This window comes from Leucopleurus acutus (genome assembly GCF_964270905.1).
Source record: "Leucopleurus acutus genome assembly, chromosome: 10".
NCBI classification, from domain to species: Eukaryota; Metazoa; Chordata; class Mammalia; order Artiodactyla; family Delphinidae; genus Leucopleurus; species Leucopleurus acutus.
Genome location: NC_139153.1, coordinates 74106189 through 74132608, shown reverse-complemented (window position 1 = coordinate 74132608; position 26420 = coordinate 74106189). Strand labels below are relative to the sequence as shown.

Sequence of the window (26420 nt, the reverse complement as noted above, 5' to 3'; positions counted from 1 at the left end):
TTGCCTCTCTTCCTTCCCCCATAACTTCCTCCCACCCACATCCAAGTCATTCCAGAGTCTTGCCAATTTTATCTCCTAGGTAGCCCTCCAATCCATCTCCTTTGTCCACCTCTGCTGTAAGTTTCCAGATCGAGCAAATTAAAATACCAGTTAAATCCCAGTTAAATTTGAATTTCAAATAAACAGCAAGTGAATTTTAGTATAATTGTGACTCATGCATTCCTTTTGTCCTCCCTTTCCTAGAGAACCCTGGTTTTTCCTCCAGCCCACACTGCGCTCAGGCAATAGAACACACTTCTAGCCAGATGATCACTCCCATGCTCACACCATCACCACTGGAAGGTGCCCTCACACCCTCTCCGTACTTGGTAGAAACATACACATTTCCTCAGAAAACAAGCCATTGGGATTTTTGACTTCTTTTTTGATATAAGGCAGGGTCCCTCCATTGCACCAAGAAATGTTTAATTTGCATGTATTTCTTACAAAGTCCAGGTTTGGGAGCCTCAGTGTTGACTCTTCAAGTCAGTAATGGCCGCCCCATCCCCCAGGGAGGCTCAGGCCACAACCCTTCCTGGAGTTCCCCAGTGTTGGAAGGACAGAAGGCATCTCAAATGGGCTCCCAGTCCTTCCCCAGAGTCCACTGGGAACTTGGCCAGTAGATGTGCTAAATCAGGGTCAGAGCTCCTTACTGCAAGGGATGGGGGCTGTTCAGTGCGTTTCGGGCCCAGACGGGAAGAAAAGTCGCAGGGCATAAAGATGTGAGAGGGGCCAAGGCAGGGGGCAATGTGTGGCCAAACCAGCCAAGGTCAAGGCTGGTCAAGGGAGAGGGAATGAGTCCAAAGACCCCGTGGAGGCAGCAGGCCTGGTCTCATCAGGGGCTGGGCAGGACCAAGTGGTCCCCTGCACTCAGATGGGCACTCCTAGATGTCCCAGATGTCAGCCCCGCACAGCTATCAGGTTCTCAGTGAACCACAAGATTACCCTTGACCTTAGGAGATACCTACTGAAGTATATAGGTATGTAGGAGTAAAGGGTTATGATGTCTGCCGCTCACTCTCAAATAATTGAGAAGGGACTTCCCTGGTGGCACAGTGGTTAAGAATCCGCCTGCCAATGCAGGGGACACGGGTTTGAGCCCTGGTCTGGGAAGATCCCACATGCCGCAGAGCAACTAAGCCCGTGCGCCACAACTACTGAGCCCGCGTGCCACAACTACTGAAGCCCGCGTGCCTAGAGCCCATGCTCCGCAACAAAAGAAGCCGCTGCAATGAGAAGCCCGCGCACCGCAACGAGGAGTAGCCCCTGCTCGCCACAACTAGAGAAAGCCCATGCACAGCAACGAAGACCCGACGCAGCCAAAAATAAATAAATAAATATATTTATCAAAATTGATAGTAATAATTGAGCAAAATAATAATAATAATATGAGAAAAAGAGAATGTGTACAACTCTGGACAAATGTTAATTGTAGACTCTAGGTGAAGACTATGTAGGTGTCTGTTTGTTGTACGATTCTCGCAACTTTTCTATCAGTTTGACAGTTTTCAAAATATAAACTTAAGGGAATTCCCTGGCGGTCCAGTGGTTAGGACTCTGCACTTTCACTGCAGAGGGCCCGGGTTCAATCCCTGGTCGGGGAACTAAGATCCCACAAGCCGTGCAGCGCCGCCAAAACAAAAAAGTTAAAAGAGGCAAAACACAGTGATTCTGCATCCAAGTCAAACATTTGATTTAGAACAGTCACACCAACAGAAGCAATTAACAGGAAAAGGCTCTCCAGAGGACAGTCAGTGCCTGCTTCCTGGACCTGTTCCTGTTCAAGATTGTCTTGGAAAGTCCAGAGAACCTGTGGATAGAGGCACGGAGTTAAAGGCTGTGCTCCATTACAAGACTAACAGTTCTCAACCACACACGGTGACACATGGCCATGACATCTGCCCAAGGGCCATCTCGGGGCAAAGGGCACCATCCACTCTGGGAGAGGCTCTCTGCCTCTCTCGTCTCCATTGTGAAGCCTCTCAAAAGCCTGCTCTTCTGGGCTTGCCTCCAGTTTTTATGCTACTTTTTTTTTTTTTTTGGCGGTACATGGGCCTCTCACTGTTGTGGCCTCTCCCGTTGCGGAGCACAGCCTCCGGAGGCGCACGCCCAGCGGCCATGGCTCATGGGCCCAGCCGCTCCGTGGCATGTGGGATCCTCCCGGACCGGGGCACGAACCCGTGTCCCCTGCATCGGCAGGCAGACTCTCAACCACTGCACCACCAGGGAAGCCCTATGCTACTTTTTGAAGGTTCTTTGACCCACCAACAGGTAGCAAACTCTGTAGCAAGGGGACCGCTGGCTGCCAACTGTCAAGCTCTTCAACTTCTCTTATCTCATTCTTCAGCTTGTTGGCCTTCTCCTTCACCCAGAAAGGCAAGCTGTGGGAAGAAAACAATACCCTGAGTTGAGTTTGTCTGATGCAAAATTTACAAACACCTTCAGCAGACAAGGCACTACATCCTCCAAAAGTAAGAAGGCCTCCCATGCTGCAAAAAATCAAAATCAAACACCGTGTTAGTCTTCACCATTTGCCCCTGCCCCGAACCCAGATCTCTTTTGTATCCCTCTCTACCCAAGAAGTTGACCCCAGTAGCCTGCATCACCTTGACTCCTCCCTGCCCTCACCTTTGAGCTGGGCTTGGCTAATGGGAGGCACCAAAAGGAGATCAGAAGGTAGAAAGACAGAGGTTGGGGTATGTCTTATTGAGCTCCCACCCTATCTCCTGAGGTACCCCAGTTCTGGAGCCGCTGTATTCTCCTCTGCCGCAGGTCCTTTCAGACAGCCCTTCTCCATCTCCTGCTGCTCTATGAACCATGGGCCCTCTTCCTGCTGTTCAGATCTAGGAGTAGTAAGAGCTTCCCACTGGTGGGAGCCCCTGGGTGCTCCGCCCTCCCATGTGAGTTTCCTCAACCTGCCCACACACTGGTAAACAGTCCTTTCATTAAACTGTCTTCAGAATCCCACCTGAGTGTGCCTTCTGCTTTATGCCGGGACCTCAGCTAATACAGACACCCAGCGTCCTCCCAGGTCTGTTGAGATTTGAAAGGGCATATGCTGGGCTGCAGTGTGTGGGTTCTGAGAGGTACCAGGAAGTAAGGTTCCTGCGATGAGTCAGAGCAGGAAGACGAAGAATGTTTTCATCTTTTGGCAGCTAAAATTTTCATGTTTTTAGGGAGAAGTGCATCATGATTGAGAAAATACCCTGATAAACCTGCTGGAGTATTACCACACATAGCAATAGGTGGGAGTAATGGTTATCATTTAAAGCTGACAACACAATAGTAGAAGCCCAAGTAAGAAAAGCAGGACGACAGACTTCCCTGGCGGTCTAGTGATTAAGACTCTGTGCGCAGTGGTTAAGAATCCGCCTGCCAATTCAGGGGACATGGGTTTGAACCCTGGTCCGGGAGGATCCCACATGCCACGGAGCATCCAAGCTTATGCGCCACAACTGCTGAGCCGGCACTCTGGAGCCCGCGAGCCACAACTACTGAAGCCCACGCGCCTAGAGCCCATGATCCGCAACAAGAGAGGCCACCTCAATGAGAAGCCCGTGCATTGCAACGAGGAGTAGTCCCCGCTCACCGCAACTAGAGAAAAGTCCATGCACAGCAATGAAGACTCAACACAGCCAAAAATAAATAAATAAAATTAAAATTAAATAAATAATAATAATAAAGTATAAAAAAAAAGAGACTCTGTGCTTTTACTGCAGGGGGCACAGGTTCAATCCCTGGTCAGGGAACTAAGAATCCTACATGCCGTGAGGCAGTGGCCAAAAAGAAAAGCAGGACGAACAGCAATATAGAAAGATATTAGCATAAGGAACCAGCAGGATAAGAACACAAGCATTCCTAAACATCAGAAGAAACAATTTTTTAACTTTTGTTGAAATAATCAAAGAAAACAGTGAAAGACTCAGGGTAAATATAATACACATAATACATATAACATAAACTATTATGATAGAATTGAAATCAAATCTGTCAAATCAATAAATACAAATGGCCCTAATTCACCTCTTAAAGAAAAGAAATTTTCAAATTGGCTCACAAAGCAAAATCCAATTCTTTGTCTGAGAGAAAGACCTAAAACAAAGTGATTCGAAAGTCTAAGAATGGGCAAAGAAATATTAGTCAAATGCAAACAAAACAAAGTAAGAGTTGTAATCTTAATATCTGGCTAGGTATAACATAGGACAAATGCATTAAATGAGAAAAAGAAAGATATTTTTATAATGCTAATGGCTACAATTAACAATAAAGATAGGGCTTCCTTGGTGGCACAGTGTTTGGGAGTCCGCTTGCCAATGCAGGGGACACAGGTTCGAGCCCTGTTCTGAGAAGATCCAACATGCCGTGGAGCAGCTAAGCCGGTGCACCACAACTAGTGAGTCTGCGCTCTCGAGCCCGTGAGCCACAACTACTGAAGCCCGCGCGCCTAGAGCCCGTGCTCCACAACAAGAAGCCTGCGCACTGCAACAAAGATTAGCCCCCGCTCTCTGCAACTAGAGAAAGCCCGCATGCATCAGCGAAGACCCAGCGCAGCCAAAAATAAATAAATAAATTTATTTATTTATTTAAAAAAAAAGAAATCTATAAAAAAAAAACAATAAAGATAGAAACACACTAATATTGGGACATTATAACACAACAACTCTTGGTCCAAGTGGACAAAATGAGTGGACAAAAATGAGTAAGAAAATATAGGGACTAAACAGAATAATCAATAAGATAAATCTTCTGGGTATGTATCTAACTTCGAATCCTGATGAAATAGAATATACTTTCAAATGCATGAGGAGAGAGTCCCAAAATCGAACGTATATTAGATCACAGGGAAAATTCTGATAAGTTCCATAAAGTAAAAATAATAAAAACAATATTTTCTGATCACAAGGTGATAAAAGTAAAAATGAATTACAAAATAAAAACCAAAAAGCTCTCCTACCTGGAAATTCAAAATCTATCTATTAAGGAATTCTTTAACCAAAAGGAAAGTACCAATGCGAACTGCAGAATTCTTCAAAAAATAAGGATAACCTGCATATCAAAATGTATAAGGTTCAGAATGGAGCTGAGCTAACATATAAGATCAGAGGAATGATACTTCCCTCAAATACAGAAATACTCCAATAGCTTGCTCTCAACCTCTTCAAACTCTAACCATCCTCCCTGGCTGCACTCATTTAAGCATATGCCTTTCTTTTCTTCTTTTTTTTTAAAAATAAATTTATTTATTTATTTATTTTTGGCTGCATTAGGTCTTCATTGCTGTGCGTGGGCTTTCTCTAATTGCGGTGAGAAGGGGCTACTCTTCATCGCAGTGCGCAGGCTTCTCATTGCGGTGGCTTCTCTTGTTGTAGAGCACGGCCTCTAGGTGCGTGGACTTCAGTAGTTGTGGTTCTCGGGCTCTAGAGCGCAGACTCAGTAGTTGTGGCACATGGGCTTAGTTGCTCTGTGGCATGTGGGATCTTCCCGGACCAGAGCTCGAACCCGTGTCCCCTGCATGGGCAGGCGGACTCTCAACCACTGCCCCACCAGGGAAAGCCCTGTCTTTTCTAACAAACTCTTATGTTTTGGAAAGCAGGGACCCTGACTTTTTGCTCCACATCAAACCCCTCACAGTGCACACCTAGGACTACACATGGCATCTGGTATTTGTCAATCATACCTGTTGAAGATGTGAGCAACCCAACTGCCAGACTCCACAGACACTTGACCTTCGAAAACAAAAACCCTCCATTCAAACTGCCTCACCCACCTGCTGGGATTCAAAAGGTCCCTGTGTGTTAGGTGTCTATGAGCTCCTCCATAGGAGAAAATAAACAATTGATATTTTCATAAAGATAGGATAATATGAAACATGCTGAGAGAACTCACTTGGGAATTTGTGGAAGAGGCTCAAGTGGAATAAATGTATCAAATTTCTTTTCATAAGGCATTCTGAAAAACAGAAAAGGCAACCATAAGATTGGCGTGGTTTCTATGGCAAAGAGATCAATACATCATTGTGTTCAATAAAATGTCTTATTTTCTGGTTTTAATTGTTACGTATGGGCTTCAAAACTGTTAAGGGCCATAATTCTTATTATTTTTTACCATTTTTAGTAAACATCATTAAAACAAACATGATTTTTATTGAGGTATAGTTGATTTACAATATGTTTAAGGTGTATACATAGTGATTCGCAATTTTTAAGGGTTATACTCCATTTATAGTTCTTATTAAATGTCAGTTATATTCCCCGTACTGTACAATACGTCCTTGTTGCTTATTTATTTTATACATAGTAGTTTGTACCTCTTAGTCCCCACCTCTGTCTTGCCCCTCCCCCTCCCACTAGTAACTACTAGTTTTTTCTCTATATCTGTGAGTCTGTTTCTGTTTTGTTATATTTACTAGTTTGTTTTACTTTTTAGATTCCACATATAAGTGATATCATACAGTATTTGTCTTTCTCTGTCTGACTTATTTCACTAAGCATAATACCCTCCAAGTTCATCCATGTTGTTGCAAATGGCAAAAATTTCATTCTTTTTTACAGCCAAGTAATATTCTATTGTGTACATACACCACATCTTCTTTATCCATTCATCTGCTGATGGATGCTTAGGTTGCTTCCATATCTTGGCTATTGGAAATAATGCTGCTATGAACATTGGGGTGCACGTATCTTTTCAAATTAGTGGTTTTGTTTTCTTTGGAACACGATTGATTTTTTAAAATATTTTTAATGTACTATATCAACTGTTTTCTCTTTTAATTTAATGACCCTCCATTTCTCCTCAATGCTTAGTTGCAAGTACAAGTCAATCCAAATAGTAGTCGCTAATCAACAATCTGATTCAGTATGAAAATTGAAGTCTTCATATTTGTTGATAATAACAGGAACAAAATTAACAACCACCTTTTTGTAGTCAAGATCCTGTGTATGATTTCAATTACACACATGTACATGTGCATACACTAAGGAACTAGGTACAGATTTTTTTAGAAATTCTCATCAAATATGTCTTGTTGAGATTCACCCCTTGTAAAATATAATTTATATGTAGTAGAAAGAAATACAATTCCTTTAAAGTTAACTAAATAACCCTAGTATTAACATACACTTACATTGAAAAATTCCCTGGCGGGAGAGTTGATCCTGCTTTGTGGAAGCCTTTACTCTGTTCTGGACACATATATGGATTATCTCCTGGAGTTACCTTTGGGATTCCATTCCTGGGATCAATAACTGTGAATGGAGTTTGAAAACAAAATCATAAAAAGGGCTGAAGATGATCCACAGATTTGCCGTAAGAATTGACATGACAATGGAAACAGGATAATTTAGTGTTTTATTATGAGGTACATATAGGTATCTTAATGTTCTGTTTGTGATTGTCTCACCTTGAAGAGATGAAAAGTGTGAGCCTAAAATAAAATTAAATTAAAATTAAAAATAAATTGTAAAAAAACAGATTAACAAATAAAGTGCGAGCCTATGTTTGAGACGTTTTTTAAAAGGTGTTGTTGGGCTTCCCTGGTGGCGCAGTGGTTGAGAATCTGCCTGCCAATGCAGGGGACACGGGTTCAAGCCCTGGTCTGGGAGGATCCCACATGCCGCGGAGCAACTAGGCCCGTGAGCCACAACTACTGAGCCTGCGCGTCTGGAACCTGTGCTCCGCAACAAGAGAGGCCATGATAGTGAGAGGCCCGTGCACCGCGATGAAGAGTGGCCCCCACTTGCCACAACTAGAGAAAGCCCTCGCACAGAAACGAAGACCCAACACAGCAAAAATAAATAAATTAATTAATAAAAGGTGTTGTTATGATTACCTCACCCTGGGAAAGAAGAATAGCTTAGGTTTGGATGGGATGTTTTGGTTTAAAATGAATGGTGAATCAAAAGTATCTGAAATGATTAGCATGAACTCTGACTTGAAATCTTTTCATTCCTGAACATTAGTGCACTTTGAATCCCTGAATCCCTCCGGGATTAGCAGCTCTAATTGGGGCTCTGCCTCTCCGACTGGGTCTCAGGAGGGAATCAACTAATAAGGGCTCTGCTACTCCTTCTGACTCAAAGACTAGGGTAGTGTAGCAGTAGGAGGTGGCCTTCCTGGTGAAAAGGAGTCACAAAAAAGTCTACTGATGCTGAGCAAACACTGCTTCCTCAGCCCATGCTCTGACACCCAACCCAGCCGCTTCCAACGCCCCAGGAATAAGTAACTAACCACATGGAGTCAGCCTGGTACAGGATGGTCGTTTAAACCTGCACCTCTTACACCAGATGCATCTCCTAAGGGAATAATCCTGGACTGCAAGACTAACCACCTTGGGATCAGAAGCAAGGATGCGTGGCTGGAAGCACAACCTCCTTCTTTGCTCACACACCCAATGAACAGGACCCTCTTTTTAATTTTTAAATGCTTGTTTTGATATTGCTCCATTCACCTGTACTCACAAGATACAAGCCAAAGGGAGAGCTGGGGAAGATTTTTAATAAGCTGTTTCCTACCTGCCCAAATTTCTCTAGCTAACTCAGAAAAGCCATTTGCACAATTGGTGGAAGTACTTGAGTTACTGGAGTACTTGATTTTTTAATTTTCTATTTTTTACTCTTTCAAAACCCTTTTCAATAGCTAAGACTCTTCAGCTAAACTTTTTATTAGCTCTTAAGTGCAGGGAAATAACATCAACTACATCTGTACACTGAGTGCTTCCTGAGGATGAAATGCTGAGGATTCAAAGCAAGGAGAGTGGAGTGACCCTATCTTTTGAAACCCAAACCAGGGTACTGACAAGTAAAGGTCAGGTGACAACAAGAAGTGGTGAGAAGGGCTTGAGCTGTGAAATCAGTCACGCCTGAGTCCAAATTCAGTTCTGCAATTTCTAGTTCTGTGCCCTTGGGCAGTTTAACTTCCCTAAGCCTTAGAATCCTCATTTATAAACTGTTTATTTCAAATGTCTACTTTGCATAGCTATCATGAGTACTGAATGAGAATAATCTGTATACATAATCAGCACTCAAGAAATGCTAGCACCCTGTTTGGGGAAATTATCCTAGGAACTTGTTTGGAAAACCAGAGCTTTTTGAAGAATGCACTAACCATTCTGTCTCTAGACTGCTCTTCTAATCTACAGATCCTGGACTTGAGCTGCAGCATTTCCAGCATCCAGCCAACCCTTCAGACTGGTCCCCACAATCCGAGTTAGCAAGAGCCAATTCCTTAGTATCTACCCAGTGGCTACTGTTTGTCCTGAATTCAGTGGTTTTTGTATATTGACAGACTCCTTGGTTTGTCTCAAGTCTGAAGTCAAGGGGAGATTCTGTCAGCAACCAAGGACCTCTCTGTTCAGTCCTGAACAGGTTTTTCCTTCAACTGCATGGCCTATCCCTATACTTGTGCTACTAAATGTATAAAGGTATAATCTAAGTTGTTTAATATATATTGTGCAATGTTTAGTATGTTGCACCCTTAAAGCTATCTATCCATTTATCTTTATTTCAAAACTCTGAACATAGGGCCAGCATATACTTCTGTTCCATATTTAATGGTGAAATTTAAACGTCAATAAATAAAAATAGTATACCCATGTAATGTTTAAAAAAAAGAAATGGGGACTTCCCTGGCAGTCCAGTGGTTAGTTAAGACTGCGTTTCCACTGCAGGGGGCTCGGGTTCGATCCCTGGTCAGGTAACTAATATCCCACATGCCACATGGCGTGGCCAAAAAAAAAAAAAAAGAAATGGTAGCAGTTGTTATTATTATTTGAAATTAGGACTAGGCTAATACCACCCGCATCCCAATTTTTTTTTTTTAATCTGGAAGATTCAAGGTTAGAGAATAGGGAATCTTATCTAGTTGGGAAGACAAGACAATAAAAACAGTAAAGGGAAGGAAGGAAGGAAGGGAGGGAGGGAGGGAGGGAGGGAGGAAAAGGAATAATAAACACAAAATTCAGGACAATGTTTACTTTCGAGTTAGGAGGGAAGTGATGGGTTAGGGTTAGGATTTGGATCATCATGATAATCTCATTTACTTTTGATACGTACTTGCAGTTGGCCCAGTTCTGGCCAGTGAGACACGAGTGGAAGGAAGTTTCCCAAGGACCATATGGGAAAACTTTTCCTTCCTTCTAAAAGGGGAAGGCAACAAGAGATTTTCCTCTTTTTCATGTCTTGAATATAAAAATGATTCTTGGAACTGCAACAGTTATCTTGTGACCATAAGGTGACAAGCATCAAGACAAGAAAATCCAACACTACGAAGAATGGTAACACACACACAAAAAGAAACAAAACGAGCCTACATCTTTGATGACATCACTGGGCAACCAGACTATATAGGTCACCTAGCTGTCAAAGCTTCTTGTTAATTACATAATAAATATCTTATGATTTAAGTCTGTGATAATTTGATTTTTCTCTTACTTGTAGCCAAGAGCATGCCTAAGCAACAGAAAGCTAAACTTAATCCCTTCTTGATTTTTCTCAGTTGTTTTCATACATAAACCAGTTAAATAAATCCTTCCTGGGAACTCCCTGGCGGTCCGGTAGTTAGGACTCTGCTTTCACTGCTGTGGCCCGGGTTCGATCCCTAGCTGGGGAACTAAGATCCCACAAGCTGCGCAGTGTGGCCAAAATAAATAAATTAATTAAAATTAAAAAATAAATCCTTCCTGTTCCACCCTATGGCTGCATCTCAATTAGGAGTGGGAAGTCAGCCCTGGTCCGGGAAGATCCCACATGCCACGGAGCAACGAAGCCCGTGTGCCACAACTACTGAGCCTGAGCCCTAAAGCCTGTGAGCCACAACTACTGAGCACACGTGCCACAACTACTGAGCCCACGTGCTGCAACTACTGAAGCCTGGGTGCCCGGAGCTCATGCTCCGCAACAAGAGATACCACTGCAATGAGAAGCCCGCGCACCACAACGAAGACCCAACGCAGCCGAAATATAAATTAACTAATTAATTTTTTTAAAAATGAATGCACTTTTTAAAAAAAGAGAATCTAAAGTACGATTTAAATGCATATGACAGGCAGCATTTAATTAAAACCTGAATTATTTTCCTCGGACTTCAGTGGAGGTTCCTATTAATAAGTATCTGAGAGAACTTATCTGATGACTTAAATGTCACATTAGCATTTTATGAAATCCAGAGAAAAACAAAAATGTAGATCAGCATATGTTGTGAGTTCTATGCCAAAAAGTGCAATCTGCCAACCATCCCCTTCACTTTCCTATCTTCCTGGCTGCACTTGGGTGACCTGGTGACCCCGCAGGGCTGCCCCCAGCCACGTGATGCTGGGCCTGCAGAATCATGACTCAGGGGTATTTTTGAACATTGCATAGTTAAGGTCCAGGAGGAAAACATTACCATATTTCTTCCTCCCAAAGCACTTGTCCATCGTCCTCTCTGACAGAGACCTCCTGTTGCCGAGGAAGACCCCGTTGAAGAAACACTGCTTTCCAACATGGTAGGTGTGGATGTTGCTGCTAAGCCTTGGGTAAAATGTCCACTCAGGATGCTGCCCATCTTCTGCAAGACATCAGAAATCCTTCCATCAGCACTGCTCCCAGCGTCACAATGTAGTTGGATGACAAAACACTGTGAACCGCCCCCCAGGCACTATCTGGCTATAATGTGTGTAATTCTATCTGGCTATAATGTGTATAATTCTATCTGGCTATAATGTGTATAATTCTATCTGGCTATAATGTGTATAATTCTATCTGGCTATAATGTGTATAACGTGTATAATTCCCTGGTTCTACATCGAGGGTAGTGTCAGACTCTGTGGAACTAGGCACAAAAGGCAGGGAAGTAGGAAGAAAGCTATCTAAGAGGGCTCTCTTTTTTTCCCTTTTTACCCTCCCCTTCAAAAATAAAGCCAGGTTTATGGTTGGAAGTGATGTATGGGTTAGGAAGCTCAGAGACAGTTTTACAACCACCTACAATCCAACCTTTCTCTAATAAGTGTGTAGGAAGAACAGAATGCCCATCAACCAGGGAAGGGCTGGAACACCCATGGCATCTTAACCGGATGATACATGGCGTTGGCAGCAACAGTGGCACATGCATGCACTACAGTGACACAGGGAAATGTGTACATATGATTATGACCAAGGAGAAAGGCTGCTGTGAGACCTTAGGCTAGTTACTGGACCTCTCAGTGTCTCTGTTTCCTCATTTGACCCTTTTCCTGTAAAATGCCTAAAGTGATTTTAAACAATAAAAGATCTCCTGACAGCTCTAGGGTTGCTTAAGAAACTCTTGTGCTCTTTGGTGGCCGAGAAGGAACACAGGCTTTGGAAGCAAGCAAGTTTGGGTTCTAATCCCATCCCTTCATTTCCTAGGTTCGTGTACTCGTATGGGTGACTGAATCTCTCCAAGCCCCAGTTTCCTTCTGTGTAAAATGGGTAGGTCTGTATTAGCCACATAGGTCGATATGTTTTTTGTTTTTTGTGGTTTTTTTTGCAGTACGCGGGCCTCTCACTGTTGTGGCCTCTCCCGTTGCGGAGCACAGCCTCCGGACGCACAGGCCCAGCGGCCATGGCTCATGGGCCTAGCCACTCCGCGGCCTGTGGGATCTTCCTGGACCAGGGCACAAACCCGTGTCCCCTGCATCGGCAGGCGGACTCTCAACCACTGCACCACCAGGGAAGCCCCGGTCTATACGTATTGACAAAGAAAGAGGTCCATGATCTATTTACTTTGAGTGAAAATAATTTGCGTACTATTTTCTACTAGTGAAAATAATTTGTGTATTATTTTCTACTAGTGAAAATATGGTGGTATATTACAAGCAATAAATATATATATATATACAAACATACATATATATAAACGTATACATACATATATACATTTCAAAATTTTCAAAGAATATATATCAAACTCTTCACAGCTATGGGGCAGAATGGGAAGATTATTGGAGAATATTGGGGTATGGGTTTTTATACTCTACATACTTATTTATTGTTTTAGTATTTTGCTACAGTACATTTATGGTTTTTACATAAAAGCATTTTATTTTTGCAAAACACATAAAAATAGTTGCCCAGCAGAGTTGTTGTGAGAATTAGAGATGAAGTGTGTTGAATGCCTGGCACCTAATGGGCCTTCAGTGAATGGCACCCAACAGTATGGCAGCCTTCTGCAAAGACCCTGGGAGTGGAGGAGGACCTATGACTTACTCACTTGTCTGCAACTTAAGCAGGCTGAATTCCTGGCGATATTTATCCTTTCGGGCTTCAGGCAGTGAGGTTTCAGAGGAGTGATCAGAATGTGAGGAGGAGGATTTCAGATCCAAATCTGCAGCAGGGCTGGAAAGGAAGCAGAAGGATTAGATTCTTCAATGTGCTTAAATTGGAAGTTAGAAGCTGATCTTACACTAGAATTCCCCTCATCTATGAGAACTAAGACTACTCCTCGATAAAAGTCCATGAGCATATAATTTATATGAGGGGACTGAAATATATTCAAAAGGTGCATGCTTAAACAGTTTAGTTTCCAAAAGTTAAATATAGAATTATTGGGGAACTTCCCTGGTGGTCCAGTGGTTAAAAATCCACCTTCCAACGCAGAGGACGTGGGTTCGATCCCTGATGAGGGAACTAAGATCCCACATGCTGTGGGGTAACTAAGCCCACACGACGCAACTAGAGAAGCGCATGCGCCGCAACAAAGAGCCCATGCTCTGCAACGAAAGAAAAGATCCTGCATGCTGCAACAAAGATCCCACATGCTGCAACTAAGACCCAACGCAGCCAAATAAATAAATATTTTTTAAAAATTATCATATAACCCAGCAATTCCACTCCTGGCATATACCCAAAAGAACTGAAAACAGACCCTCAAACAGATACTTATACAAGAATGTCCATTGCACCATTACTCATAATAGCCAAAAGGTGGAAATAACCCAAATGTCCATTGATAGATGAATGGATAAATAAAATGTGTAGCATATACATGCAATGGAATATTATTCAGACATAAAAAGGAATGAAGTTCTGATATATTCTACGACATGGAAGAATCTTGAAAACATTATGCTAAGTGAAATAAGCCAAACACAAAAGGACAAATATTGTATTATTCCACTTATATGAAATATCTAGAATAGGTAAATTCATAGAGACAGAAAGTAGATTAGATTAGAGTAGAGTACCAGGAAATGGGGAGAGGGGAGAATGGAGAATCATTGCTTAATGGGCACAGAGTTTTCTGTTTGGGGTGATGAAAATGTTTTGAAAATAGTTAGTAGTGATAGTTGCACAACAGTGTGAGTATAACTTAATGCCACTGAATTGTACACTTAAAGTGGATAAAGTGGCAAACGTCCTGTTACATAATTTTTACCACAATTTTTTAAAAAATGAATGATGCGAATTCCCTGGCAGTCCAGTGGTTTGGATTCTGTGCTCTCACTGCCGAGGGCCCGGGTTCGATCTCTGGTCAGGGAACTAAGATCCCACAAGCCATGCGGTGTGGCCAAATAAATAAATATAAAAATAAAAACTAAAAAATAAATAAATAAATAAAATAAAAATTAAAAATGCGTGATATACTGATACATGTTACAACATGAATGAACCTTGAAAACCTGAATAAAAGAAGCCAGACACCAAAGACCAGATACCGGTGATTCCATTTATATGAAACATCCAGAACAGGTACACCCATAGAGATAAAATAGAGATTAGTGGTTTCCAGGGCTGGGGGGATAGGGGACATGGGGGTGACTGCTAAAGGGTACAGGATGCTTTTGCGGGGTGACAAAAATGTTCTAAAATTGACTGCGGTAATGATTGCACAACTCTGTGAATACACTAAAAACCATTGACTTGTACACTTTAAACCGGTAAATTATATGGTATGTGAATTATGCTTCAAATAAAACTGTTACCAAAAAAGATACGTTTTCAATTAAACCATTGACTGGAAAGAAAAAAATCAGTCAGCATAAAGAGAAGAGGCAGAAATAATCAAAAACAAACCTAGACTGAAATGGCTGTAATAACAGAGCATTATGTTTAGTGCCTAATTTCTTGGCAGTTAAAAAGGCCTACAGCAAACTATTGTGTCAACAGAAAAAGCAATCACTTCTGGTCTAAGTGGCTTTGCATTTGATAGATGGCCTTGGACAATGCTTTCAGATGTAGTTAACTGTTATCAAGTCATAGGATCTTTTTTCATGATATTATATCACCCTGATATTTGAATCGTTTCAAACCAACTTCATACTGATAGTCTTGTTTGCTCCCTACAAACATCCTGTGATATAGGTGGGGCCAATAGAATCATTTCCATTTGCAAGGGAAATGGGCCTTCAAGGCAGCTAACGATAAAACACACCCCAGACAGAGGCAGAGCTGGATCTCCAGGTTAAGTCTAGACTATGTTGCCTAAGAGTCATAAAGAACCCGAGTTCCATAACTCACAAGTCTTGTATAGCTCGATCTCTACTTTGTTTTTTTTTAATCTATTTTATTATTAGCATTATTATTTTTAATTTATTTTTGGCTGCGTTGGGTCATCGTTGCTGCGCACGGGCTTTCTCTAGTTGCGGCGAGCGGGGGCTACTCTTCGTTGCGGTGCGCGGGTTTCTCATTGCGGTAGCTTCTCTTGTTGCGAAGCACGGGCTCTAGGCACACCGGCTTCAGTAGTTGTGGCGCGTGGGCTCAGTAGTTGCAGCTTGCCGGCTCTAGAGCGCAGGCTCAGTAGTTGTGGCACACGGGCTTAGCTGCTCCGCGGCATGTGGGATCTTCCCGAACCAGGACTCGAACCCGTGTCTCCTGCATTGGCAGGCGGATCCTTTTTTTTTTTTAACATCTTTATTGGAGTATAATTGCTTTACAATGGTGTGTTAGTTTCTGCTGTATAACAAAGTGAATCAGTTATACATATACATATATCCCCATATCTCTTCCCTCTTGTGTCTCACTCCCACCCTCCCTATCCCACCCCTCTAGGTGGTCACAAAGCCCCGAGCTGATCTCCCTGTGCTATGCGGGGCTGCTTTCCACTAGCTATCTATTTTACATTTGGTAGTATATATAAGTCCATGCAGGCGGGTTCTTAACCACTGCGCCACCAGGGAAGTCCTCGATCTCTAGTTTTTAATAAACATATCTACACTAATAACTTTGAACTTTTGAAGTGTGCAGATAGAGCAAAAATGCAACAACTCAGAGTCCCCCTCCCAGTTCAAAGCGTATGATAATTTTGACACTGGGGTGAAATATGTCTCTTCTAAATATTTTTTATGTATTTGTGTTTGCCAAACAAACTGTGTAGAAAAGATTGCAAGGATACAGGAAACTCTCCGAAAGAACTTTAGAAATATCCACCTACTTTGTTTTACTCAACAAACATTTATCTGAGTACATTTTGTGGCAGGCATTGCTCTAGACACTGGGGATCCAAACAGTCCCTGCTCTCGGGAGCTTAGGCTCAAGGGGAAGAGGACATGGACAGATAAACAGATGATTGTGGAAGAGTGAGTAAATGCAGAATTGGAGAAAGCAGGTTTTGCAAAAAAGTAGTATAATATGATATTAATTGTGAAAAATAAATACATATTTCTATGCATAAGAAAGAAATCAATTTTTTCTCATGCATATAAAAAAATAAAATGTTAACACTGATTCCCTAAGAGATAAGATTATTGTGACTGTTATTTTTAATACTGTTTTTTATATTTTCAAAATTTCTACAACGAACTTAAATTACTTTCTTTATAACAAAAATTGTTAGAAAAAGGTTTTCAAAACATTTGACCATAAAAGAAATATAAACAAAGTACAGAATACTTTTTTTCTAAATACAGTTTTACAAATAATTTTAAGGCCAACATCCACGAGAAGAAATAAAGTATGGCCAGCCCTTTCCTCCCACTCCCCAAAAACCATCTGTGTGTCCCTTTCCCAGAGAGGTAACCACTGTCCTGACTCTGACTGTTATGGTAATCATTTCTTTGATTTTCTTTAAGATTTATCACCTGTGTATGTATGTATGTATTCCCAAAAAATATGTAGTTTAATTTCACCTTCATAATAGCCAGCACTTGCACAGCCGATATTGTATGCCAGGGAGTCTTCTAATCTCTCGACAGTGTATGTATTACCTCATTTAATCCTCACAACTGTGAAGTATTACCCCCATTTTGCAGATAAGAAAGCTTCACCAGGGAGGTGAAGTAATTTGCCCAAATTCACTCAGATGCCAAGTGACAGAGTACGATTTGAACCCAGTCTGGCTCCAGAATCCATGCTCTTGCCAAATATGTCACACTACCCCTCAGACTGTTGGCCCCCTGGTCAGAATTGACCCCAGCGTTTACAGCTCTTCCCTGGACCCTTACTTACTCTGGGTGAACAGACCCTCTGCCGGGGCTGAAAGGCCCACTGACGCTTAGGCCTGTTTCAATAGAAGATGAGGGGCTGACACTTCTGCCAGAGGACATTATGTTGGCAAAGCATCCCTTAGATTCCAGAAAATAATTGAGTTTAGTACCTGCAACACATAGATATCACCATTTGATTACATTCATGAAAATGCCTCCCACTTTATCTTGTTTCCTAGATGATAAATAATTTCTTTTTAAAAAATAACATTTGTGGGAGTTCCCTGGCAGTCCAGTGGTTAAGACTCAGCACTTTTACCACCATGGCCCAGGGTCAATCCCTGGTCAGGGAACTAAGATCCCACAGGCTGCATGGCGTAGCCAAAAAAAAAAAAGTTTGAGCATTTACTGTATACTTGAGATTGTGTTAACATCTTCACACATTATCTCATTTAATTCTCATAACAACGCACAGACAGAAGTATTACTTATCCTTCCATTTTACAGATGAGAAAACTGAGGCTCAGAATGTTGAGCAACCAAGACCACATAGAAAATAAACATGTTGTCCCAGGTTGGATCACAGCTCCTATAACACTAAAGTCTAAAAAGGCTAACTTCTGTGTTAGATTGCTTGCCCCCCGGGCCACATAGTTCACCTACTCTAACTAAACTAAGTGGAAGAAAGAAGGTCTGAATTGAGCTATATATCACTGTACATTGTATTGAGCATCTCAAGAAAATTCCCCAAAGGATTTATTCATAGAAAGACTAGCGAGTATAGCTGGTGATCACAATCCAAAGAACTGTCTTCAGAACTTCTACGGGTTCCCCTCCCACCGCAGTGTCATCATTCTTTTATATCACATCTTCCCCACCAGACTGTGTCTTATTCATCTTAGTAGCACTCAGAGCAGTGCTTGGCACAAATAGATACTCAATAAATGTTTGAGTGAATAAATGGCAAAGCATTATAACTCCCCAACCACCCACGATTACAAGTCCTGAAACCCAAGGACAGTCAGATAGAGAAGCACACCCACCGTCTTCACTCTGCTGTACAATGACTCCTATGCGAAAGTCAATCTGTTCTCTCATCATTTTACATAGGTGTGTGCGTTGTCCAGTCACTTAAAAAAAAATCAGATGACTGGATATTGCACTTCTTTATGCACACCTTCAGAGAGCACAGATGCTCCACAGATAAAATGTAAGCTCTCAGTTATAGGAGAATTTTAAGAAACAAGAGTCGGACTTCTCTGACTCTGGAGGACATTTTTAGACTGACTGCTGTTCCACCTACACAGTATCATGATTCACATGTATGTGGCATATGCCAGGCACCTGGGCAAATTCCCACCATCTGTCAGAGGAACTGACCCTTAGCCAATTCTTTATTCGTTTCCTATCAACACCCTCTCAAATTCATCCATCAAGCGAATCATATTTTTTCCACCTTTGTCAAGTCCCAACCCTGCCACCAAACCCTGTACTCTTAAGAGGACTTTGCCTGTGACTCTACAAAGTTTAAAGGCCAGCTGAGGTACTTCCTCCCCTCACAATACCCCCATCCTGGGGTTTCTCAGGGTAAGGACTGTTGCAAAAAGAGTTAACAAAAAAAAAGACGCGGTGGGGGAAGGAAGATAAAAACAAAATAACAAAAAATAGAATAAGTAATTTAAAAATACAGATTCCCAAATCCCATTACAGACCCATCAAACTGGAATCTCGTGTGGTGAAGCCTGGGAACCCACATTTTTAATAAGTCTCCCTCTACCTCTTAGGCTCATGCTTGGCAGTGAACTTCCTCCTCTTCAAGCCCAGTTCCATCACTGCCCTGCATTCTATCCTGTCCCTCTTCCTGACTCCCTATATGTGTCCAGTCATGAAAATCACCTTGAGGCACTTGTTCAGCATGCAGATTCCAGGGCTCTGACCCAGACCTACAGGGGACAACCCGAGAATTAGTATGTTTAAGAAGCACCTCAGGGGACTTCCCTGGTGGCACAGTGGATAAGACTCTGCGCTCCCAATGCAGGGGGTCCAGGTTCAATCCCTGGTCAGGGAACTAGATCCCACATGCGTCCCGCAACTAAGAGTTCACATGCCACAACTAAGGAGCCTGCGTGGCCCAACCAAGACCTGGTGCAACCAAATAAATAAATAAATATTTAAAAAAATAAAAAGAAGCACCTCAGGTGATTCTCAGAGCCAGCCAAGTGTGGGAAGAGCTGCTCTGGAACATGGCACAGAGCCTAGAGCAGCCCTCGGTACATGAGGGCCAACTGGTTGCTTGAGGGGTGAGTAGCTGGGATGCAGTGGAGCCCAGTGGAGGGCAAAGCTGTGAAGAGAGAGCACAGGTCTGCAGCAGCCCCAGACACGGAACCACAAATGTGGTGTCAACGAATACAACACAGACCACACTCTCTGACCACAATGCAATACTATTAGAAATCCATAATAAAAAGACAGCCAAAAAACATCCATAAGCTTGGAAACTCAAACCACACCTCTAAATATTTCATATGATAGAAGAAAACATAACGGAACTCATGAGGTACTTAATGATCAATGACATATGTACAATATATCAAAACTGTGGGATTCAACTAAAGCAGTAATTAGAACCTAGAACCTTAAATGCATAAACTGTATTTTGCTGAATGTAAGACACTGTAATAATATTACTATTCTATGTACCACAAAGAACAGAGGCTGCCAATTAAATTATGACACATGCTTTATCACTTAGGACTTCTACTTAATATGTATTGAAGCACCATTTCAGACTTACTTAGATATAGATTTTAATCACATATCACTCGTGTGCATATTTAAAGAAGGAAAATATGAGCAAAATCAATTGGTTAAGGGGCTTCCCTGGTGGCGAAGTGGTTGAGAGTCCGCCTGCCGATGCAGGGGACGCGGGTTCGTGCCCTGGTCCGGGAAAATCCCACATGCCGCGGAGCGGCTGGTCCCGTGAGCCATGGCCGCTGGGCCTGCGCGTCCGGAGCCTGTGCTCCGCGGCGGGAGAGGCCACGGCAGTGAGGCCCGCGTACCACAAAATAAATAAATAAATAAATTGGTTAAGGCATTCTTAAACCTTACATTCAAAAGTCTGATTACTGAATCACTTTTCAACTCAACCCCTAAAGGTCACATTTTCCACCTAAATTGACCTCACGCCTGCATTATTCAGTGCTCATCCAGCAAAGTTTATGACAGTTACTTCACATGGGCTACTGGGCCCACAGCACCGGTAAGACCAATCCAATTTCAGAGACACAAACTGTGAAAAATATCTATCTTACAAGTAACAGGTTATAGTGTTAAAAAACAAAGATTCCAAAATTAATGACCTAAGCTTTCAATTCAAGGAATAAGGGGAAAAAAGGCAAACATCTCAAAATGAGAAGGAAAGAAATCATAAAATAAAAGCAGAAATGAATGAAATAAAGAAGATTATCAGAATTATGGCTTCATGGAAAAACTAATAATGTAGATAAAGTTCAAGAAAAAAATCTTAATACAAGTAAACAGTATAAGAAATGAAAGAGAAGCCATAATTACAAATAAAATAGAAATAACTTTACCCATAAAGAAATTGAGTATGAGAAATATCAAATAACTTGCTCAAGGTTACAGAGCAATGGAGTATAATTTAGAAAATGTAGTTTAATGTTACTGACACACACCCTGACAGATAAATCAATAGAATAGCAAATGTAGATAGAATAAAGTTTGATGTGATAACAGTGGCATCTTATCTCAGTGAAGAAAGGATAGATCATTCAAAAAAGATTGCTGGAACAACTAATTAATCATTTGGCATGAAAATAAAATGAAATCTCTCTTATCCCAAAATAAATTCCAAATGAATTATAAATTTGAATGTAAAAATTAAAAGATATACCTGAAAAATGATAAACGAATGTTTACATAATGTCAGAGTGGGGAAGTTATTTCTAAGAAAGATATCAAATACAGGCAAAATAAAAGAAAGATGCATAGATTAAATACATATACATTTAAAACTTCCATAGCAAACTCTAAACTGGGAGGAAATTTATAACATACACGATAAGAAAAAGAGTTAATAATCATGACGAAGTATGAATTTTTTAACATTTGTAAGATGAAAATAAATACCCAAGAGAAAAAAATGGGCAAAAGACATTATTAGGTAATTCATTAAACACACACACCCAAATAGCCTATGTACGTTTGGGAAAAAAAGTTCATCCTTACATTAGTAAAAGAGCTGAACTTAAAATGAGATACTATTATTCACTATCACTTTGCAAATACCCACAGCTGGCACAGCTTGGAGAAATGGCATTCTTGTACATTGCTGCTGAAAATATCTCCATCTCACTGAAGAGCAAATTGGCCATTTACGTCCTCCAAAGCCTATGAGAAGTGCCCTTTTCATCCAAGGTTCTACTTCTAGAAACACATCTATGAAAAAAGGTGTGAAATGTATGTATAAGGATGCAGAAGGGACCCACACATGTAGAGAAAAAATAAGATCAAGGGCAGAGATGTCTTCTAGGTTGAGACCTGTATGTCAGTTCTGAGTTACTTATCACAGCTTTTACTTATGATAGTATTTGCCCAGAGGTTTTAACAGGGGCTGCCTTTTCATAGCCCGGAAATATTTTACATTGTATATTGTATCGGCCACTAGAGGACAGGAGAGCTCATCAAAGCAGGGATTGGCTGCTAGGGATGGTATCAGAGGGGGCCCCTCACAAGATTTTTGGGTTTGTTTTTTAATTTGAGGGGCAAAATGTAAATGTATTATGCGACCTTGAGTAGTATGCATTGAAATCACATCTACAAGTGTAGCCTATTTCTTTGTTTGCTTAGAAGTTTTGTGCTGGCAACACTCTAGAAAGTGGCCTGTGGTTGCTATAAGAGCAGACTTGTCTGGCCGGCCAGGGCGGGAAGAGCAGTGGCTCTGCTCAAATGACACATTCTCCAGAGCCAGCTGACTTCCGGGTCTTCCTAGTAGTAATTCAGCCTCAAACATGACCTAGAGACACTTAAGCATGACCTCAGGCTGCCCCTCCACATCTCCTCAGGTAGGAGAAGAGGACTGAAAATTCAAGTCTGAACCCACCCATTCTGAAACTGATGTTCCCACTGTGTAGAGTAACACTGAGTTACTTTCAGCAAGTCAATGACCTGTCGTGCCCAGCTCCCATTGCGTATCCCCCCTCTCTATCTAGCACTGTAGGCTGGGGTGAGGCACTGTAACCTAAGGAACATCCTTCTCGAAAGGGTCACCATTCATCTTGATAATCTTTACTCAAATGCAATTAAAATCCAGTGAGTCATAAGATAGAAAAGCCTAACAAGTCACTAAAACTCTATGAAATATGAAAAGATGGTCCAACCTTAAGGACCAAGAGAAGGTTCTGATGACTAGAAAGGAATCAGAAAAGAAAAAGAAGAAGTTTAGAAGAAAGTCTGTTCCTGGGACTTCCCTGGTGGTGCAGTGGTTAAGAATCCGCCTGCCAATGCAGGGCACACAGGTTCAAGCCCCGCTCCAGGAAGATCCCACATGCCGTGGAGCAACTAAGCCTGTGTGCCATATCTACTGAAGCCCGCGTGCCTAGAGCCCGTGCTCCGCAACAAGGGAAGCCACTGCAATGAGAAGCCCGCACATCGCAACAAAGAGTAGCCCCCGCTCACGGCAACTAGAGAAAGCCCACGCACAGCAAGGAAGACCAAACACAGCCCAAAATTAATTAATTAATTTTTTAAAAAAAGATAGAAAGTCTGTTTCTTTGGTAACAGCTGTGGAATTCACGATAATTATTTCCATTTCTTTAGGCAGGAATAACACCTTACATAACCAAGGCTCTTTCACACAATTGTCATCTCAGCAGATTTACACCATAGCACTGTCTGGTGGGGAGAAAATAATACAGCAAGCCAAGTTAGCTTAATGTGGGCACTCTTTAACCAAACACTCAGTTTCCCATCCCTGCTTATCTGCTCAACAAACTAAAGATCTAGGATGGTGGCTTTTAACCCTTTTTTGGATCACAGACTCCCCCAAGAATTAATGAAAGCAGTGGGCCCTCTCTGCTGGAAAAATGCATATATCCCCACAGTTATGCTCAGCTGGTTCATGGAGCTCCTTTCCTTCCTGAAGCCCGTGGGCTCCATGTGAAGCTGAGCTCGGATGTGGTCACACCTACCCGGCAGAAAAAGAAGCCATGGATCTTTGGTTAATGTAGTCTGGAGATCTCAGATGCTGGTGCTCTTCCAGTACCCCTAACTCAGAAACCTGAAGCCCCTCCACCCACCCTTAAAACAGCAGGTCCCTCCTTTATCCCCCTGGTCAACCTGAAAACTGCAGAAAGGTCTGGAGCTTAAAGCTAGAATCCCAGAACCTTTTTCTCCTTGCTGAACTAGCCACGTTGGGCAATGAATGGCTCAAACTCCTACCACTCTACTGGCGCCCGCTTGTAGGTGGATAGTAAATCATACCTCCATCCTCTCCCAGCACTTACAAATTAAGAGATTACAGACCTGGAATACAGGAGACCAGAGACCAAGCTCAGATCTGATGGGGCAGACACAGAGCATTCTACAATCCCTTTTTGCAGCATGAAGGCCACCCACCTGTATTGCTCACTCAGAGGTTTTCTGAGAGACTGTGGCTGCTCTGCTCCATGGTACTGTTCTCTGAAGGCAAATGCGCTCCCTAACATCCTCCTCAGCCTTAAGAACCAATCATGCCATCCATTATTTAATTTAAACCTTTCATTAAAGTGTTCATAATTTCCACCTGAGTTGTCCCATCCAATACACAATGCCACAAATCTAATATATGAGCAAAGAAAAAAAGAAGAAGAAGAAGAAAGGGCCTGGGCTTTGTAGACCGTAAGACTCATGTCAAATCCCAGTTTCATCGTTTATTGACTGAAGCACTGGGCAGGTCAAACCTCTGGCCCCCATTACTCTTTGTAATATACCTCTTGGCTGTTAGGAGATCCGGGGAGGTCATTTATGAAAGCTCTGCTTTGATGCCGCTCTCTGCCTTATCAGATCTTCGGTTAATACAGACAGTATTAATACAAGTAGTTCTTTTTACATGCTCCCAAACTAGCCTCCTTTTAAACTTCAACAATGCCTTCTTGGGCTTCCCTGGTGGCGCAGTGGTTAAGAATCCACCTGCCAATGCAGGGGACATGGGTTCAAGCCCTGGTCCAGGAATGATCCCACATGCCGCAGAGCAACTAAGCCTGTGCGCCACAACTACTGAAGCCCGCGGGCCTAGAGCCTGTGCTCCGCAACAAGAGAAGCCACCGCAATGAGAAGCCCGCGCACTGCAATGAAGAGGAGGCCCCGCTCACCACAACTAGAGAAAGCCCACGCAGCAATGAAGACCCAACGCAGCCAAAAATCAATAAGTAAAATAAATTAATTTTTAAAAAATGCCTTCTCACTCTAGTGTACTTGGATAGGAAAACCAAATCCCACCCAGCCCTCCTGATTTCTTAAACTCAACTGTATCTCCACACTCCTGTGGTCATGCCAGAGTCTCCTTTCTCTTGAACCTTCTCCAGCTCACTGCTGCAGATCGCTGTGTAGATGGGGGGGAGTTGACAGCCCCGTGGACAGTTTCCAGTGTCCATGGACGGAGCTATGCATGTGTCGGTTTTAAATATTAAAAGCAACCTGGAGACAACGAAAAGACCTTTGTAAGAAAGGCATCAGTCAAAACAAACAGAAACTCCACGGGCCATTGAAAGTCAGGCGGGCAGCGTTGGCCTCTTAATAAGAGCTTCCCTCCTTCCCCCTGATTGGGCGTTTCCCGGTTTGGATGCCCGCCGAGCTCCCCTGGGCTCTCGCCCCGCCCACCGAGATGGGCCTTCCACCCCTTCCCCCAGGGGAGGGCTGGCTCTATGCTCGGAGACCTCCAAGGAGGATGCAGCCGACATCAACGCACCAACCCCAACCGGCAGCCGAACTGTCGAACGCCAGGCCGAGGAACCAAGAGCCAAGGGCAAGAGGGACGCCGCCGCCACCTGCTCCTCCAGCGGCGGCGCGTTCTGGAGTTGCCAGGACACCTGCCCAGCAACGCGAGGCCGCCGCTTCCGGCCAGGCTGGGCTTCCCGGTCCTCCTCCCTCTGTATCCCGGGGCTCTTTGGGCCTCCGCACGTGATGGAGTCATTTGAAGGGGTTAGAACTAGAGTCTCCAGCCTTGGTGGGGCGTCGTGGGCAAGGACCGCTGGAACAGCGGCTTGGTGTTTCTGGATTTTTTTTTCTTTTCTTTTTAAGAGTTGTGGTTCTTCTCCAGGCAATTTTCATTATCGGGACCGTAGCCCCTGGTGGCAGTGAAGGATAAGCCCTCCACAGAGCTTGCAGATGCCCGCTTATAATTGGCTTGGATTAGACAAGATCACCTGCCACTTCAGAGCGCCTTTTCTGGGCCAGGCTCCCTGGTGGATGTTATCTTCCTTAAGCAGCCAGCTGCATTTTTCAAAATAGAAAGCTGAATTTGAGCAAGGGCTTGCTCAAGGTCAGCCAGAAAACTGAGATTCATTTCCAAGTTTTCTTATTCCAAATCTACCACTCTCTCCATCATACCAATTTAAACTTATCTTACTAATACTTACCAGCATGTAATCAATCGTGCAGGCAAAGCTTTTCTCCAAGTCTGGTTTAAGTCCCTCAATTCAAATTCTGGCCTAATTTCTCCCTTGGTGAAGTGAAAAAAAAAAAAATTAGACTGTGTTTTTATTTTTAATAATCTTTTTAGTGACTATAAGAAAAATTTTTTTACTGATTATTACACAAAAGTGGTCATTGTAGAAATCTTGAAAAATATTAAAAAATATTGTTAATACTCATAATCCCACAATCTAGATAAAACACTTTTTTCTGGATATCTATTTCTGTATAACAAATTGCCCCGAAATTGCTTTAAACAACAACAATCATTATTATCTCCTGATTCTGGGGGTTGGCTAGGCTAAGCTAGGCTATTTCCATTTGGGGTCATGTGGTT

At 42.5% G+C, this 26420-nt stretch overlaps 1 protein-coding gene across 1 annotated transcript; it reads right to left on the bottom strand.

The window, feature by feature from the left end:
* Positions 1-1824: 1824 nt before the first annotated feature.
* Positions 1825-25059, bottom strand: SPATS1 (spermatogenesis associated serine rich 1). The gene is made up of 7 exons (XM_082848779.1): positions 24918-25059; positions 17415-17562; positions 13243-13367; positions 11419-11580; positions 7163-7283; positions 5926-5988; positions 1825-2420 (listed from the first exon to the last, which is right to left on the bottom strand). The coding sequence occupies exons 1-7, from the start codon at positions 25042-25044 to the stop codon at positions 2273-2275; spliced, it is 894 nt and encodes a 297-aa protein (XP_082704905.1). The 5' UTR covers positions 25045-25059; the 3' UTR covers positions 1825-2272.
* Between the last annotated feature and the right edge of the window lie 1361 nt (positions 25060-26420).